Here is a 19,153-nt window from a genome sequence, read left to right on the forward strand (position 1 = left end):
TTCTTTGTAATTTTCCTTTTTTTTTTATTGATTGTGATATTTCTTGGAAAAAAACGCAATTCTTTGTTACCATGAAAGACCCCAAACAATCGTTCGAAATAATTTTATTCACAATTTCATTAACAGCACAAATTGAATTTTTACACTCAAACTACAAATCTGTGATAATCATCTCAAATGATGATCAGAAAAAAAAAAACAGGTCATAAACATTAAAAAAAAAAAAAAAAAATTATAACTTGATTGGTCAAGCGGTCACTTACAAATGTGTTTGATATTCAATGTGCTGATTTGCTACATGTAAAACCAAAAACAAAAAGTTGACGGTAAAAATGATTAAAAGTTTTAAAGTTTAACGCATGCTGCTAACGCTCATCAGCAATCAAACAAAAATCATTGATACTGCGAAGCACAAACAGCGATTTATTGCTATTAGAAAATGAATCTATTTTCACTTTGCATCGTCTTTAGCTTTTAGCTTAGCATAGAGACAGAACTCAGCAGACACTTTATTAGGTACACCACTGAATGCCATCCTATATGTATTTTTTTTTTAAATAAAAATATAACAATATTGATCAATTTTGGGTATGATGTCAAACAGGGCTGTTCATCGTATTTTTTTCTTTAACTTTGTATTTGTACTGGTTGCGATCCGAGGGTGTACCTCATGAAGCGAGCGGCTCCGCCCGATCAGGCTTTGTCCGCGGTGACGGGCGAGTCCGGGACCCGCAGAGACTCCAGAGACGAGCGCACGTCCGGGAGAAGTTCCTCCTTGTCGCTAACGACGCAAAAACGACAACAAAAATGAAAACCCGCATTCAGGCCGACCGAGGAGGTGCGTCACAGCGCCGCCTACCTGTTGGAGGCCAACGTTGCGACCTTCGCTCTACAACTCGGCTTGGTACTGATTTGAGTACCGAACCAGATACTAAATACCAATTAACAACACTAATACTGACAGTTCTAGTACCGACAAAGGTACTTATCTTGGTGCTGATAATTTAATACTGATACTAGTAACAACCCAGGTATGTACTGATACTGACCAACTTTGGTACTGATGTTGTTACCGATCCCAGTATCAAAGTATTCTGGTGCTAATGTGAGTACAAACCCAGATACTTATCCGAGTACTGATCCTTGTACCCATCCCAGTACCAACTCAGATACCCCCCCCCCCCAGTACTGACCTTGTTACAGTCAATTCTAGTACAGCACCGTGTAGCGCTTTCAGTAGTTTTGCAGGCGCGACGGCTCCACCTACCTGACGATGGAGGCGCTGCGGGTGAGGCGCACGCGCCGCAGCATGGTCACCACCAGGGCGGACACCAGCACGGTACAAACGGCCGCCAGGGTCAGGAGAACAAAGAAGCCTGAGTACCACCAAAAGGGAGGTACAAGCAAAGCGTTAGTACACAAGCGTCCATCCGTTTTCCGAGCCGCTTATCATCAATTAATACGCTTCATAAGCTCATAAGTGAGGACTTTGGAGCGGTGGCGCTAACAAGCAACTAAAAGGGGCAACAAATTCACTGATAGAGACGAGTACTTGTACAGCTCTTTTCTAGGGTTTACCGGCACCAAATGCCCCGTGGGGTTCCCCATGGGTCAATCTTTGGCCCCTACTGGTGTGCATCAAAAAGTATAAAATTGGAGATTGCACGAAATTTCAACTTGAAGGATTGCAGTATTATGAATGAACATTTTTTAAAAAAACAATCCATCCCTGCTTGTTCTCTTTTTCCACTCTGCCTTCTCTCACTTTATTCAAAAGAACGATGAAGATGAAGCTGGTGCGTGAGGACCACGAAGACCCACCTGCGGTCCAGCGACTGCGTGTCTTGTCCCGGCCCGCAAATGAACCTGTGGGGAACAAGCGGAGGAGATTGTGAAGTACTGATTCTTGTACCCGTCCTCGTGCTGATGTTAGTGTTTAGCCAGGTGAATTTAGTGTACTTTGGATCATGGTTCTGATCCTCGTCCCACATATCTTACTGACAGTGATACCGATTCTTGTACAGACCCTCGTTCTTTTTTTAGTAAGGATCCTGATACTGCTATCAATATAGACCAAGGTACTAAAAATAGTACTGACTGGAGTTCTGATCCTTGTCCCGAGCGAAACCGTCCCATTCCATCCTAACACTGACAGTGGTACCAATTCTACTTACAACACTTGTACTTATAAAATTGTATCGATCCTGCTACAGAACCCAAACCTGGTGCAGTATTATTAAATTCAGTACTAACCATAATACAAATTTTAGAACTAATTCCAGTACCAACCCAACCCGAACAAATAGGTGTAACAATTTCCCCAATCGTACTCATCCAAATACTCAGGAACTAAATGTTGTATTGAATGTACTACTAATCCCATTTCTGATCCTAGTAAGAACAGCAGCACTAACGCCACAATTCAAATACCGTCTAAGCACGAAATCCAGTAAAGACCCTCGTACTGATCAGAGTACCGATCAGACGGCAATAGTATTTTATCGGTGCTACGAGTACTACCGGTGCAGAGCGTTCAAATAAATGCGCGGGGTTACCGTCTGCGGCGCCGGCGCATCGGGTCCGGCAGTCCTCGGCGCTGTCGAATCGGTTCCGGTTGCCGCCGCAACCCCCGTAAACGAACGACTGACAGCTGTCGGTGGCCCCGTCGTAGTAGAACTTGGGGAAGGCGGCGCGGCAAAGACCCGCGTCAGGAGGCGACAAGCATTCTTCTTCTGCGGTTAAAACAACTTTCGAGGTCAAAACACCAGACGAGAGGGCCTGAGAGGTCAAAGTTGAAAGCAGTCGGCGTGTACCTGACGGCGAATCCGATGGGAGGAGTTTCTTGGGGGCGGGAACAACGCTCACTGCGGGAACACGCACACAATATGTCAAGATGATTGGAACACGTTCAATGTTTAAAAAAAAAAAAAAGTGTAAAAACTACATTAGCTTTAGCCTTCCGCTAACAGACAAGGCAAAACGCCAAAGACGGGATATCGGATAACATCTGTGGGTGCAGTACCACGGGGGCAGAGAATATAACAACACTCTAGCATATGTTCTTTATCCTCTCTGGAAACTCTTCTCCCGGTCTGCCGTCACTCGAAAAACTCCTGCCGGTCGTTGCAAGGCTTGTTCGATACGGATCGAGCGGCGCACTGAGGGTTTGGGATTCAAACAGACTTTCCTAACAGCAATCCTTTACCCGTTTTGTTGTGGTTTCATTAAAAAAAAAAAAAAAAAAAATGTTCCTAAATCCGCCACAGACCCGAGTACAGTGGTGCCTCCGTTCTCGACCACAACCCGTTCCAGAAGGCGGTTGGAGAACCGAATGAATTATGTTATTATTGTATTTTTTTATATTGTATTTTTTTTCGGCGGGGTGGGAATTCGCAACAAAGCGCGTCGTGGGTCAGCTGGTTTGACCACGCGTGTTCCGCTATTTCCGGGTTTTGTTCGGGGTCGTTGGACTACCGATTTTCTTTCGAAAACCGAAGCTAAAAAAAGCTAAAAATGTTCATCCAAAAACCGATTTGTTCGAAAACCGAGCCGTTCGAAAGGCCTACTAGTGTACCGTGTACTAATGAAGCAGGTTTTGGATGTATTGTACCGTGGCACGCGTCCAAGCAGCTCTTTTGGCTGTCGTAGTTGTTCTTGTTGCCTCCGCAACCGCCGTAGATGAACATCTTGCATTGGCGCAGCCGACTGTCGTAGTACCAGTGGCGGAACGCCGCCCTGCACGGACCCGCCGCCGGCTCCGCCTCGCAGCGCTCTGATTGGCCGACAGTCAAGCGTGAGAAGCGCTACGCCGACGATGGCCAAGGGGGGGGGGGGGGGGCGATAACGTACCAGAATACTCGTCGGCGGGGATCACTGCGGGAAAGAACGAGAGTCGAGTTATGAGTCACGTTACACGAACGCCGTTGCGTAATATTGATCGTGTCGCAGTCTTACTTTTTTGCTCAACGACATCGTCGGCACTCAGCGCTCCTGCAAAGACAAAGACTTTAACCCATCCCGGCAACAAATCCAAGTCCTGATTGCTGTAACAAATCCAGTACTCATCCTGGTTGTACTACCACCACCACCACCAACTACTACTACTACTACTACTAACCCTGATACTAAATCAATCCAGGTACTAACACGAGTACTGGTAGTCTACTGAATCTCGTAGTGATCCTGGTCCTAGACTTCATACTGAACCTGGTACTGGTACAAGAATTGATAGCTGGAACTAGTCTAGTGCTGCCTTGTTGCTAGCGGTAGCCGCTATGATTCACTATTAGCATAGCCTTAACCGTGACGACGTTTGTCGCTAAATATTTACGTGGTTCGGCGAAGGGTTGCAGCATTCGAACAGATTTGACAGGACCGGCGGGTGGCGCCGCTGACGACTCCTCGGGAAGAACGGAACCTGAAGACCAAAACAGAGACGACGAGCTTAGCTTTGCTGGACGATGGCGTGGAAGTTTTTCCGGGACAAAAATACGAGCAGAAAACACTCGAAAGGGGTTTTCGTACACGTCGGCATTGCGGGCCAGAATCGAGCTGGCTCTCGTTTACTTAATGATTGATTTAATCATAACTCCGTCACCAATTATTTCAACATCAGCTTAAAAAAAAAAAAAAAACAAAACATCACATTACGAAACACATTTTTCAAAAGTTAATTCCACATTTAAAATTGATTATTTTACTAAAATGTTTCTATTTTATCTACAGTAAATTTACCCGGCATTTTGTTTTCCAAAAGAATGCATCCTTATCTAAAATTGTTTACATTTTTGGGGTTTACCATTTCTTTTAGAATGAATTAACAGCTTTAATATTGAATCCATATGTAAAAAGTGTTTTCCCAATAAATCTTTAATTTACATTTTTAAACAAGGTTTTTTTAATGTTAAATCCATATGAAAACATTTTCCTAATTATGCTATTAAAATAATTTAAGCATGTTTTTGACTTTTTTTTTCCCCCAAAAGAATGCATCCTTATCTAAAATTGTTTACATTTTTTGGGGTTACCATTTCTTTTAGAATTTTGAATGCACATGTAAAAAATATTTTACCAATAAATTTTTAATCTATATTTTTAAACATTTTTTTAATGTAAAATCCATATGAAAAATTTTCCCTAATTGTGGTATTAAAATAATTCAAGTATGTTTGCAACATTTCTATTTAATATTGATTGTTCTACAAATTGATAAATTAACTGATTTTTCTGTAATAACTTTGAATGCATGTCATTAATCTGATTTTCATAGTATTTTATCCTACTGTTTACAAATTAATTTTACATTTAAAGACGGTAACTGCTTATGTAAAAATATTGGAAAAAAAAAAAAAACAAATGCATGTATATGTAGAAGCAAATATTTTATGAATATTCACAAAACAATTCAGAAAACTTCATTTTTTTTGCACGTGTACTTTTTTTAAGCAGTACTTTTTTCAGTTTTTAATTTTAAAATTACATTTCCCTCAACAGACTTTATAGAAAAACAACAGCTACATGGATGCATTAAATAACAGCCGACTCGCGGCAATGCTCGCGGCCGCCATTGAAGGGATTCGAACGACCGACCCGACGTCACAACGAGATGAAGACGATGAAGAAGAAGAACAACAACCTGTGACCCCGCCACAGGCGGCCTCGCAGTCTTCGCGGGTGTCGAAGTTGTTGCCGTTGGCCTCGCAGCCGCCGTAGATGAAACCGCGGCACGTCCGGTTGACCGAGTCGTAGTAGAATTTGGGGAAGGAGGCGCGGCACGGGCCCACCTTCGCCGGCTGCAGACAGATCGCTGAAAAGGAGCCACAAACGGGACGCCGTCAGGTGAAACGTCGGCGAAAAGACGGCCCACCCTTGCGCCGAAGCGGAGCTAATCCCGGCCCCGCCTCCCACATCTTAAAAACACGTATGAAGGCCAAATTGCCCGTAGGTGCGAATGGCATCTGATGGTGTGCGCCGGCCGCCTCGCGCCCGAAGGTGGAAGGGGATGTGGTCCGGCACGCCCGGGACCCGGATGAATTTCACACTTGGGCGTCGGCCAGCCACGCCGGACTCGGATCACGACTGGTTCATCGTTCCAGATGAGCTCCTTGAAAAGCGGCAAAAACCGACCGTATTTTGGACCTAGGAGGTTAAGATATTTATTACTTATTTTGGAATTATCCATCCATTTTCTTCGCCGCTTATCCTCACGAGGGTCGCGGGGAGAGCTGGAGCCTATCCCAGCTGTCGACGGGCAAGAGGCGGGGTACACCCTGGACTGGGTGCCAGCCTATCACAGGGCACATGGAGACAGAACAGAAAGAAGCGAGGCCGTCCTTGATCGATGGTTTGCGTCGTTTTTGGCGCCGACTCGCGGCTGCCCGGCGTTGGCGTCGCACAAAAAAAAAAAAAAAAAAAAAAAACAAGCATGGCAAAAACTCCACCGAGGCGTCGACATCTCACCGCCGCTTCCTTTGTTTACACCCGGCGGGGACGGGCATTGTTTCCGTTTACGGGTGTGGGCTGGCGGGCGGGGGCGGAACCGGACCGACCGGTGCGGCGGCCGCGCGTCGTCGGCGTGACCGACAAACACGAGAAAAAGAAAAATGAGTCAGCTGGAGGGCGTGCTCGGGTTTTAAAATCAAGATAAACGATGTCCTGTTGATGCGGGTCGAGCTCTTCTTATGAAATTATGAACAAAACCGCAATTAAACACGCAAAACGGCGTATAAAGTTCAATTTTAATGATTCAACTTCCTTGACGTCAAAATTTCAGATGTTCCAGAAGCAAGTTTGCAACTCACTTCGTTTGGAGGTCAAATCAGTTGAAATGAACTGAAATGCCACCATTTTTTCATTAATAATAATTATGATATATCATTGATTTGCATTTAGATATTCAGTCATTTGTCATTCACAAATTTACCAATCAACAGATTAATATTCTTTTTAACCATATCGCTTTGTGTTTATATCCTAACCTGGCACCTGTTTATTTTTATTTTTGCAACCCAAATACTCAAGCAACGACAACACCTATCAATTACTTTAATAATCGACGCATCTGTCTATGATTTGTCAATTCATCAAAACGTTTTAGGGAAAAAAATTCCATCACTTCATCCCAAAACACGACATTGTTTCAAATTGACATTTCAGAAAATCCACTTCCAATTACGATTCTGTTGCTGATTTTGTCCATCACAGCCGTCTTAAAATTGGCAAAAAAGTTTATTTTTTTTTCCCCCCAAAAGTAAAAGTAGATGTTTGTAATTGTCTTGTTTTGGATTATAAAAAAAACAAACAAACAAAAATAAAACCACACACACACATTCACGATCATCAATGTGCTTTCTTTGAGGACAACAAAGAGTTATTTACTGTAGGAGGGGCTTACACTCATGTCTTCAAACAATTGAGGGTTGAAATATTTTCCAATAAATTTGATAAAAATTTGAATTGTCGCACGGCTAACCCGCTTGTTTATCTCCCCATCAGATGCCCCAATTTAATTTTTTTTGCATTTTTTTTCCAATCCCCAAACTTTCGGGCTGAAAGTAAACATTACCGTAGTAATTGATCAATCTGCCAATATTTTTTTATTATTGTTTTCTTTTTAAACTGACATCCCTCTGACTTTCACCTTTAATTTTTTTACAAGATTATAACCAAATCCAGCCAATCCATGTTTTGTTTTAAATCTTGATGCCCTGCGTATTTTTTTTTTTTCAATCATTTTAATTTTATTTTCATATTGTTATTCAAGGATTTTCACAATTTTCAGTCGAGCTCGGTCCGATGGTGCCAACATCAGCACAAGTCCAGTCCATTGCAAAATGCCAATTTTTCAACAAAATAAAACCTAACCGAGGATGTACTGTCAATGTCCCCCCCCCCCACTCGTACTGCACAAACAATGTCAGACATTCCTGCTTCCCGAAGGGGCGTGGCCTATTTAGCTGACCGTTAGCATGCTAGCTCATGCTCCTTGCGAGTGTTGTCGTTTTGGGTTTGACTTGTCACCCTTCAAAAGCGTATCAGCAACTACAAGAAGTCCTCGGTCTACAACTGAGATCCGTTCCTACGGTAGCGACTTAACGCCCATTTCGACTCAAGTCGGATTCCACCATTAAAGTCAGAATTTACAAATACACTGAAATAAACAAAATAATGTACTTCGCATTACTGCTGAGAGGTGGATGAAGAAGAAGAAGAAAGGGAGGCGGTGCTGAGCTATCGTCAAGGAACCTGGTCCTCAATCCTCTCCATCTCGAAGAACCTTGTCTTGTGATCTGACATAGGACCAGATCCCCTCACATGCGCTAAAATATGGACTTTGTCTTTAATAATTGTCACCACGGTCGACCGACTGATGCCTTGGTGGTGTTGGCGTTTCTCCTTTCTCCAATCTTTTTATGATCTCGAGCTTCCGTTTCCACGGTCATGGATTTTCTTTTGGCCAGACAAAATGGCGGACGGGCGTTGTAAGGTCGAAACGTCTTAACGCGAGGACTCCATGTACTTTTCATGATACTTTCTTTTTGAGTACTTGAATTTTGACATGAAACTCAACCCCCACCCCCCAAAAAAAAAGTAAAAAATAAATAAAAGAACCTACTTCCTTGTTCAGCTGCCTGCGGGTGTGTCCAAGATTAAAATAGACAAACATTTTCCCACCTCCATCATGGAAGTTATGCTGCCGTTCTTGTTTTTTTTTTCTTTTTTTAAAGAGTAGGATTACTCTATCATTTGCTTTCTTACCACCAGTTTATGTTGTTGATCTCGTTTGTTTAAGCGGTTTAGACCACTGCATCACATGGAATCTAGAAATATTTGGGTTAGTTTCATATTTCTCCGCCATTTGTCCTCTTTTTTTTTTTCTGTGAATACAAATAAAATGTGATCCGAATTCAAACCGTCAACCCAGTCTCGTGGAAGGAAGCAGTTTTACGTTTATTAAACCACATAAACCATTAATTCAGAGGCATATGAATGTGTATGTCATTCAATTACAAAACGAACTAGACGTAGAATGAAATTAAAATGACCCAAAAATTAACTATTGTTTAAAAAGATCCCAAATTGCGTCAAATCAAGTATTTAAGACGCAGTTCGATTAGATACTTCACAGCAGAGTTGGCGAGAGTATCACGAATATTTAAAGGAAGAAGTCCGACAACTTGGGGAAATGTAATAAAAAAATTGTAAACGAGGAACACGGGAAATATTTTCAGTAAAGCAAGGATTTGTACTTGATTCACGCGGTTCTTACCGTCGCCGCTGCCGTTTCTGAAACCTTCCGAGGTGTCCGCCAGGTACACGGCGACCGGCGGCCTCTTCCAGCCGGCCACCAGGCCGTGGGAGGCGGGGGTCAGGACGCACACGTCGCGGGAGCCGACCGAGCAGCTCACCAGGAGGCACCGCGGCGGACCGTCCACAGGAGACTCCACCAAGGCCAGCTGGCATTCCAGATGCGAGCAGCAGGCCTCCCGGCAGGCCGCCGGATCGGCCGCGTCGAGCCTCGGAGACAGGAACCGAGCGCCGGCCTCCAGCGAGCTCGGGTCCAGCCTCGTGTCGGCGACGTCCGCCTGCTTCCAGTCGCACGACGCGACCAAACCGGCGCAGAACAGCCACAAAGCGCACCTGAGGGTCGGGCTCTTAACGCTCATCTCCACTTTGGAACTCACGCACAAAAAAAAAACAACAACAACAACAACGACAAACGTTTCAAGAGAAAAAGCCTCAGCCGAACTGGCCTCGAACGAGGACAAAAGTGGCGTCGAGTCACTTCCTGCTTCTTTTAGTCCAGCCGCGTCCACCTGACTCACAGGTGAGGACACGCCTACTCGAACCTCCTTCGCACTTTCGCACCGATTTAGAATTTCACTCCGATTCGCGAACGACCTGCCGATGTTGCGTTAAGTCGCCATTTAATATTAATAAATTCGCCCAATTTCAATTTTTCGAGTCAAAGTGGACGCGCCCCCGCGTTTGTCACGTGAGGTTTCCCAGCCAATCGCCTTATAGTTTTACGCATACATGACGTATTGTGTATACGTCACGAGACCGGAAATTGTGCAAGCAAGAGTGCTGATTTGCAATTAAGGCAACATTTTATTCTTATTATTATTTCACATTATTTAACCTACCACGTGACTTGTCCCAGCGAGCTTTTCTCATTGTGAAAAACAAATGCATGTTATGTATAACAATAAATCAGAATGAGAAATATTTTAGAGTTACTGCCACTAACCTAAAAAGAAAAAATATGGAAGTAGACAAGTGCCATCAGGATTTGAATTGGAAATGTTAAATTCAATAATTCGCTGTCTGAAATTCTCACAACGAAGTTGAATTTCAGACAGCAAATTATTGAATTCAACTTCGTTGTGAGAATTTCAGTCAGCGAATTATTGAATTTAACATTTCAATTCAAATCCACGTAACATTTCAATTTCATTTTAATTTCAAATCCTATTTCAAATTCAAATTCCGGTGGCACTTGGCTACTTCCATATTTTTTCTTTTCCATACATACACATCTCGCGGTGTGTCGATTGGTTGAAGCCAGTTGGCTGCCATCTTGGTACTCCGAAAAACGTGGTTTACAGCACGGGTGTCAAACTCATTTCACATATTTGGCCACATACGGCCTCGGTAGTTGTCAAATATTATAAAAAAAAAACATTTGTTAGGACAACGCACAATGTTAGTGTATAAATATCAAGGACAACGGAAAAATGAGGGTAAAAAAAACAAGCAGACGAGGAAAAAGATACATTTCTTAATCAATTACTGACCCACATTTGTGATTTGTTACCATAACTGGAGACCTGAAAATAACGGGACAGATTGACTGAATTTATGACGTCATTAACGACCACACCCGCGCGTCGTGTTAAGTTGACCCGGCAGGTGGCGCTGTTGCGTTGCTTTTCTTTTCACAACCGACTCACCTGAAAGTTCCTTGAAATGTGCGGACATTAGGACCCAGAGGCCGTGCCGGGATGTTGTGTTTAATGTCCGCTCGTCGAGTTGACCGAAAACAAAATAAAACGGCGATATCGTTTTTTGTAACGGTACTGCAACCGGTTTTTTGGTGATAATTCGGATGAGTTTGTCAGTCATGCATCGCTTGCTTTGTCGCAGTCGTCAGATCAAATGATTTTGAAATGTGCCGTCGAAGCATCGCTAGTGACTGTGAAAAATCCCACAGCACGTGATGGCAACGTCCCCCCCCCCCTCCCCACGTGGTTCCCCGCCCTGCAGCCTCCTCGGTCCAGTCCGCAGGAGGTCATCCACACTTTCCCATTCCCACATTTCGGGGAGCTTCATGTTCACTTGGGCTTCCGTCTCAACTCCGACAACATCCACTTCGTCACTTGATGCAATTTATTATTATCATTATTAATTATTATTATTATTTTTTTTTTAAGATTTCAATAACCAGCCAGTGAAGACATCCTCCTGCCCAAATCCCGATGGCGGCGAACCGGGTGGGGCGGCGGGTCAACAAGGTGTGCGGCCACCGGTCGCCCAACCGGGCCCGCGGCGCCGGCCTGCAGCGGCGCCAGCAGGCCCGAGTCACCGTCAAGTACAACCGCAAGGAGCTCCAGCGGAGGCTGGACGTGGAGAAGTGGATCGACTGCGGCCTGGACCAGCTCTACGCGGGCCGGGTGAGTACCGGACTCCAATTGTGGGCCCGGTCTGAGCTTTTTCCACTCCCACCGCCTTCGCTAACCAAAAAAGCAGCACCGAGCAAGGGCGAACCCTCCGTGCCGTCTGAAACAAATTCTCTGTACAATATAAAACACTGGTGTCCAACTCGAGGCTCGGGGGCCAGGTCCGGCCCGTCAGATGGTTTTACATGGTCCACAAAGGCAAATCATCTGTCAACTAAATTATCCTTGTGAAAATCTGGACCAAAATTTCAAATTGTCATACGTCATAAATCGAAACATGGAGATATTAGTAGCATTTTTGTGTGACCAAACATCAATAATAGTTGAAAAACCCATCACCCTTGATTTCTGATTCCAAAACTAGTTCATAAAATTCATGTGTAATATGATGAGGCGATTTCGCTGTCATAACGGCCCTCTGAGGAAAAACGGAACTCCAATATGGCCCCGTGGCAAAAAAAAGACTTTGAGACCCTCGATATAAAAGATGAAGTCAGGTTGCTACTACTGCGTTACTACAGTATTATTTCTGGTACTACTACTACTACCGCAATTCATACAGCTACGCTAATACAGTAAAGCCTCGGTTCTCGTACCTCCCCGTTTTCGAACGAAAATCGGTCCTCGAACCCCCCCACAAAACCAGGAAATAACATAATGTGCGCGGCGCTAGCAACTGACCCACCCACGAGGCATTTGTCAATTCGAATGCCCCCCGAAAAAAAACAAAAAACGGAAATGATGTACCGCGCACGGCGCAACCAGCGCACTTTTGTCCTTGTGTATAACGCAGCCTCTGTACACAGAGGCTTTATATAATTATTAGTTTATTTATTATATAAAGTATTTCAACTATACATGTGTTTCTACTATGCAGTCTATTATCAGGAAAAACTAAAAAAAAAATGCTTTCAAAAGCCTAATTTCTTTAGGCTTGGAACGGATTATTTCTTTTTCCATTCATTCTAATGGGATACGTCGATTTGGTTTCCGAACAAATCCCTTCTTGAACCGTTTTCCGGAACGGATTGGGATCAAGAACCGAGGCATCACTGTACCGTAATTAGGAGTACAGTGAAGGACGGAACTTTTAGTTTTACTGTATGGTACCTAATAGTATTTAAAAAAAATGAATTATGACAAAAGCTGGCGCGGATAGTGTGCAGTGGTTGAAACGTCGCTAAAGGTCACTCGGAGGGTTGGAAGCGAGCAAAGTGGAGTTGACAGCGCGTACGCAGCCCGAGGCTCACTCGGCGTGTGTGGGAGTTCTTGCCAAGACCGCCTCAATGGTACCAGTTTTTGCCATCGCACGGAGGACATTTTGTGCCGCGTCGGCGAATATTTCAAATTATCCGATCACGCGCATGAATGTACTATTAACGACCAGTAGTGTGACTGTGCTTGCTACAATTACATGACTACTACAACTGCATTGTTTAACATTCCTGTAAATCATACTTATTTACCCCATAATCGTACAGTAAAAGTACTTTCGTGATTTTACAGTACGTATCCCGTTTCCACTCCCTCATGGGGTTTTGGATGAAATCACACGCGAAGTTTTTCTTTGCGTATTAGGGAGTATTTTGCACGCAGCAGAAGAGCTCCCAGCATGCATTGCACCATGAAATGTTGAACAGTGGTTGTACACGAAGGATTAAAGTAACAGTGCTTATGTATTTTTATGTAGTACATAGTACTGCACTTTGAATGAGTGTGTAATTTACCGTAATTCCGGGCCTACAAAGCGCACCTGGTTATAAGCCCGGGTACACAGAAAGAGTTTAACGCTAGCCTTGGGCGGCGCTAGCAAACACGCACTGAAAGAGTTTTAACGCTAGCGCAGCGCTAGCAAACACGCCCGGCCTTGATTTGGGGGCCCGGACCTTTGAGGACGGCGCAGTTTGTTAACGCGACCCCCCCCAAAAAAGAGATTGATGACGTCCGAAGGTTTTTCTTTGTTCGGACACGTTCGCACGTGCTGATGCATAATAGATGAAAAGGGGGAGTGGGGGCAATTATTTGTCCCCTGATATTAGCCAGTGCGGCCAGTGATGAATAGATAATCACATCTGCCCGTTTGCTTCATTTCACGTTCAGACGTCCCATCTGGTCGCACACGCGATGTGAATCACTTGATTGTAAAAAAATAATAATCATTTAAAAAAAAAATAAATACATTTCTGCTCGCAAGGACGTCAGTGAGTGATTTTCATGGGTCATTGTCGGTCCGAGTGCGACGTGCCTGCCAAGTTTACTGTAATTTCCGGACTATAACCCGCGACTTTTGTCGCACGCTTTCAACCCTGCGGTTTATGCAACGACGCGGCAATTAGTCAATAATCACTGAAATTATGAACACACCGAACAGCCAATCGGGGAAGCCTTTGACATGCAAATGAAAACACAAGAAAAGGACAAAGCAGATGCACGCTAACAGCGATTAGCGCTATTGATTGATTAGCTTGACAGCTGTGTATGTCGGTAGGGAGGGCGGCCATTAGGGGGTCGAAGTGTCATCATTTGCACGCACACATGGGTACTACGACAGTACTTCGAACATACTGCTACTTTTAGCCAGAATAGTACAACTACAAGCTTACTAGCATTACTAAAACGGCTAACCCTTGCTCGCACACTGCTATTTCAATTCGTACTACCACTACAACTGCTTGTACTTCTACTAATACTCCTTCTGCACAAATACTACTACTAATCCTATGACCACAGTTACACTACTACTAACATGACTTAAGTACAATTACTACTACAACTATCACGAACCAACAGTACGGAGGCGGACCCAAATGCAGGACTCCACGACGAGGACATGATGTTAGACGTGGTTTTACTTCGGAAACGGGTCGGTATCAACAAGCAGTTCAAAACAAGGCAGAGGCACAAAAACGCTACGCTAGGCGGGATCCAAAAAGACATTCAGCAAGGTCCGATGGGGCAAACTAACAATCTTAACAGGACGGGGTTAACCAAAGGGCACAGAATCGCTGTGACGAGGATAGCTCAACATTACGCTTACTCTCAGTGGGGGAGAATCCAACTGGCGGTGAACGCAACACACTGACACAAGGCAAGGAACTGGCAACACCAGTGACAAAAACTCTTAAATACCAGTACACATGGAAAACACCTGTGATAGGTCACAGGTGACACCGCCCAGAACAGTGGCCAGGCCACGCCCCTCTTGGCAGTGGCCAAGCCTTGCTCATGACAACCACTTCATCCGTTCACTTTCGTAGCTGCTTATCCTCACGAGGGTCGCCGGGCGAGCTGGAGCCTATCCCAGCTGTCAACGGGCAGGAGGCGGGGTACACCCTGAACCGGTCGCCAGCCAATCGCAGGGTGAATCGATACAAAAAAAAAAAAAAAAACGCACTCACAAACACACCTATGGGCAATTTAGAGTGTCCAATTAACGTTGCATGTTTTTAGGATGTGGGAGGAAACCGGAGTGTCCGGATAAAACCCGCGTAGGCACGGGGAGAACATGCAAACTCCACACAGGCGGGGCCCGGGATCGAACCCGGATCCTCAGAAACGTGAGGCCAACACTTTACCAACTGATCCACCGTGCCGCACAACAGCCACTTATGATGTTCAAATGCGTCCATAATGACATTGTGTATTTTCGTCATCTTGTTTGTTATAAATGGTTGTGTTTTTCCGGGTGTGCACCTTCCCCCGCACCGAACACACACATGCACAACTCACACGAATGCACACAAACACTCTGCATGCATACGTAAACCAACACACGTTATTGTGTGTCCGTGTGCGTGTAGACACTTGCTGACGCGACAAATCAGTCAACTGAACAACAATACAAACGCGAGCACACACTTTCACTAGCCGGGCCTGATGACGTCACAGAGATGTCTGCGGCAGATGAACAACAGGGGGGCGGAGCTTGGCACGCACGTGCTTACACTTGCTAACGCACACACATTCCCGAACCCGTCAAAGACGTGGCCTTCGCCGGTGACCATATATGACAAAAATAACAGGAAATAGTAACGAGGCAAAAGAAAGGGCAAATAAACTCACTTCCTGCCGTCAGCCACTGATCTGGAAAAAAAAAAAAAAAAAAGACTGGATAGCGCATACATATCTAGCGGTGCGTCGATTGGTTGAAGCAAGTCGGCCGCCATCTTGGTACTCCCAAAACGTGTGGAGGAAAATGGTTTACGGGTTGGATTACGGTGGGTTTTTTTCCTCAAAGTTTGCCAAAACTGGTCCTGGGAGCTTGGCATTCTTTTTTTTTTTTCAGTTCTGGTAACATGAAGGATTTCTAATTGGACTCGGGGAAGCCAAAAAAGGTGAAGTGCAAAGGAAAGACACACCACGAAACTTTGCGTATTACATAGGGCCCGATTTCCGAGACATGTTAACTTTTCCCAATAATACGGTGTGAAGCACTGTCATTATAACATAGCAAAAAATTAAGCATTTTTTTGTCATAAAAACATGAAATTTTAAGTCAATCAGTTGGATATATATTTTTGGAAATAAGGACTTGCAATGGATAAATACATTCGTCGTCTCTGTGACGTCCTATTTCAGACAGAAAATTTCGACCTCGCATTTGGAAATCAAATTCAATTTGCAGAGTTCTGTATTATGAAATTCACCCAAAATTTCACAGAAAATGTGTTTTCTTGCTTATCTAAATGATGAAGTTTGGGAAAATATTGACATTACTTTTTCGGGGAAAACCGTCGGCCTACAAAGGTGAAGCAGAGAGTGAACAACAACAACCGTAAACAAAACTTTGTTCAAGTGAATTAAGCTCATCAGAAAAAAAAACTACAAACAAATTTTAACAGTGTCAAAGTAAATCTTTCTAACTTACCTGTGGAATGTTTTCTCGCATCCACGAAGCTGGCGATTAATTTACAGGTCGGCATGCTTGTTTTGGGAGTATCAAGATGGGAGATATCTGCTTCCGGCGACTTCAGCTTTAGTGGCCAATGAGCGATCCAGTCTTTTTTTTTTTTTTTTTTTTTTTTAGTTATTAGATTAGTGCCGTCAGCCTCTTTTATTTGTCCGCTGCGGACGTTTGTCTCCCTCTGTAGGCAGTTTACGCAATTGCACGTCAGCAGATTTCACATTTGCACTGTTGTTGTGTTTGTGGACTGACTTGTTGTTGTTGTTGTTGTTGTTGTTGTTGTTGATGATGAGGAGGAGGAGGACATGCCCGAGGAGCTGAACATCGACGACCTTCTGGACCTGAAGACGGACGCCGAGAGGACGCGCAGACTGCAGGTGGCGCGCTTGTACTTTTTCCTCCTCATTTACTCGAGTACCGTTACAGCTACAATGATGAAAATGATACGCATATGAATACATTACAATACTCAAAAGTCAACATTAAATATACGTGTGTGTGTTCATTCCAGGAGATCCTCCAGTCGTGCCGCAGCAACACAGAGGTAAACAAAACATCCCGTCATTCTTTTGACGCAGTATTACTGTAGTATCCAAGTACAGAAGGGCCTCGACTTACGAGGACACGTTTTCCGGTCGCTTCAAAGTATTTCTCGCCGCACGCATTTCACGTTTAGTGGCGAAAACAAACACAAATGTCACGCGTGTAACCAAACCACACAACCTCGTCTTATAAAGCTAACACATACTGAGAAATGCCACGGATGGGCTAACAAAACGGTACGCGTTTGTATCGCACTGCCTCCTGGCGGCCGAGGCAGACACACCAGAAGGAGCAGCACAATGTCCACTGAGTTAAAAACCTTTAGCGAAAAACACAAATTTGATTTTTTTTAACATTTTGTTTTCGCCACATATTTTATGCGGTATGTTGCTACGCAGTACAATTTATTCAATTGTCATTTCTTTCCATTTCAACGGCGTGGCGTTGCTTTTCTGGCCGTCAGGTTTTCATCGGCGACCTGCTGGCCAAACTCCACGGCCTGCAGAAGCAGGAGGAGCTGCGCAACGACGGCGTCGACCTGCCGCAGCTCCACATCTACCCCGTCGCCCGCCCGGGGTCGGGCGACGGGGACGCGCCGCACTGAGGGGGGAGCGGCCGCGAAAACCCCTTCCGACGACCCCGCCCGGAGGGAGGAGCCGGACTGAAAAACGGGCGGAGCCCAACGCCCGCACCCCAGGAGCGCCCCCGGCCGGGTCCGGCGAGAAGCTCAAAGCGCAACAGGAAGTGGAGCGGCACGAATCCGACGGGCGGCCGTCGTCGTTCGTCCTCGTCAGCCCTCGTTTTTGTGTTTGGGTTTCGTCATTTTTCTGAGTTTCGTTTCCTTCTTCGACGTCTGTTTGCGTTGTCAGACCTCGCCGACCTTCGCGAGGCCGCGTGTGCGTCGGAGCACTTCCTGTCTCTTCAGGCTTAAGTCTTGTTTACTAACACACATTATACACGTGTATTAAAAAAAAAAAAAAAAAACTTTACACAATACATGAAGACGCCAAAGGGGACGGACTACTCAAATCATATTTCATGTAAAAATAACGACTGTGACAATTTTTCTCTTTGCTGTGATGCAAAACAAAACACATACACTGAGTAAACATGTAGATGTAATACATTTTTTTTTTTTTTTTTTGCTGTAATTTGACTAAGCAACCTCAGGTTTGCATTTTGAGACACAAAACCCATCATAATAATCCTCAAAATGATCCGGATTACACACAAACACAACCTTGTGATTTTTTTTTTTCCACTGTCAAATTCACCCTGCGGTCCGGATTGTACCGGTGAGCGGGCTGCTTTTGGCCCGCCTGCCCTATCTTTGACAACCATGTCTTGTGATTTATTTATTTATTTTTTGTCACTTTCAAATTCACCCCGTGGTCCGGAATGTACAACCCAGCGGGCTGGTTTTGGGCCACCTGCCCTATCTTTGACAACTACAATGTCTTGTGATTTTTTTTTTTTTTTTTGTCACTTTCAAATTAATCCCGGGGGCCGGTATGTACTACCGAGAAATCTGGTTTTGGCCCGCCTGCCCTATCTTTGACAACCACGTCCTGTAATTTTATTTTTTTTTTTTCAAATTCACCCCGCGGTTTGGATTGTACCACATGGCGACCTGGTTTTAGCCCGACCGCCCCATATTTGACAACCACGTCTTGTAAATTATTTTTTTTTGTCACTTTCAAATTCATCCCACGGGGCAGATTGTACCACCTAGCAGGCTGGTTTTGGCCCCCCTGCCCTATCTTTGACAACCACGTCTTGTGATTTTTTTTTTTTTTTGTCACTTTCAAATTCACCTCGTGGTCCAGATTGTTCCACCTGGCAGCCTGGTTTTGGCCCGCCTGCCCTATCTTTGACAACCACAATGTCTTGTGATATTGTTTCCCCCCACTGTCAAATTCACCCCGCGGTCCGTAATGTACTACCTAGCGGCCTGGTTTTGGCCCGCCTGCCCTATCTTTGACCCCCCACCCCCCCACTATAATCCACATATACACTTTTTGTCCCAATT

General features: G+C 44.6%; 2 protein-coding genes across 2 annotated transcripts; one reads left to right on the forward strand and one right to left on the reverse strand.

The window, feature by feature from the left end:
* Positions 1–88: 88 nt before the first annotated feature.
* spint2 (serine peptidase inhibitor, Kunitz type, 2) lies at positions 89–10,281 on the reverse strand. The gene is made up of 11 exons (XM_061828523.1): positions 9,269–10,281; positions 5,636–5,806; positions 4,331–4,417; positions 3,955–3,990; positions 3,850–3,873; positions 3,611–3,772; positions 2,814–2,864; positions 2,556–2,732; positions 1,822–1,866; positions 1,268–1,376; positions 89–781 (listed from the first exon to the last, which is right to left on the reverse strand). Exons 1-11 carry the CDS (start codon positions 9,663–9,665, stop codon positions 694–696), a joined length of 1,347 nt encoding a protein of 448 aa, XP_061684507.1. The 5' UTR covers positions 9,666–10,281; the 3' UTR covers positions 89–693.
* A 965-nt stretch (positions 10,282–11,246) lies between these two features.
* ppp1r14ab (protein phosphatase 1, regulatory (inhibitor) subunit 14Ab) lies at positions 11,247–19,138 on the forward strand. The gene is made up of 5 exons (XM_061828549.1): positions 11,247–11,289; positions 11,433–11,672; positions 16,875–16,958; positions 17,093–17,125; positions 17,588–19,138. The coding sequence occupies exons 2-5, from the start codon at positions 11,478–11,480 to the stop codon at positions 17,726–17,728; spliced, it is 453 nt and encodes a 150-aa protein (XP_061684533.1). The 5' UTR covers positions 11,247–11,289; positions 11,433–11,477; the 3' UTR covers positions 17,729–19,138.
* Positions 19,139–19,153: the final 15 nt, after the last annotated feature.

Source organism: Syngnathoides biaculeatus, chromosome 8 (genome assembly GCF_019802595.1).
Source record: "Syngnathoides biaculeatus isolate LvHL_M chromosome 8, ASM1980259v1, whole genome shotgun sequence".
Lineage (NCBI taxonomy): Eukaryota > Metazoa > Chordata > Actinopteri > Syngnathiformes > Syngnathidae > Syngnathoides > Syngnathoides biaculeatus.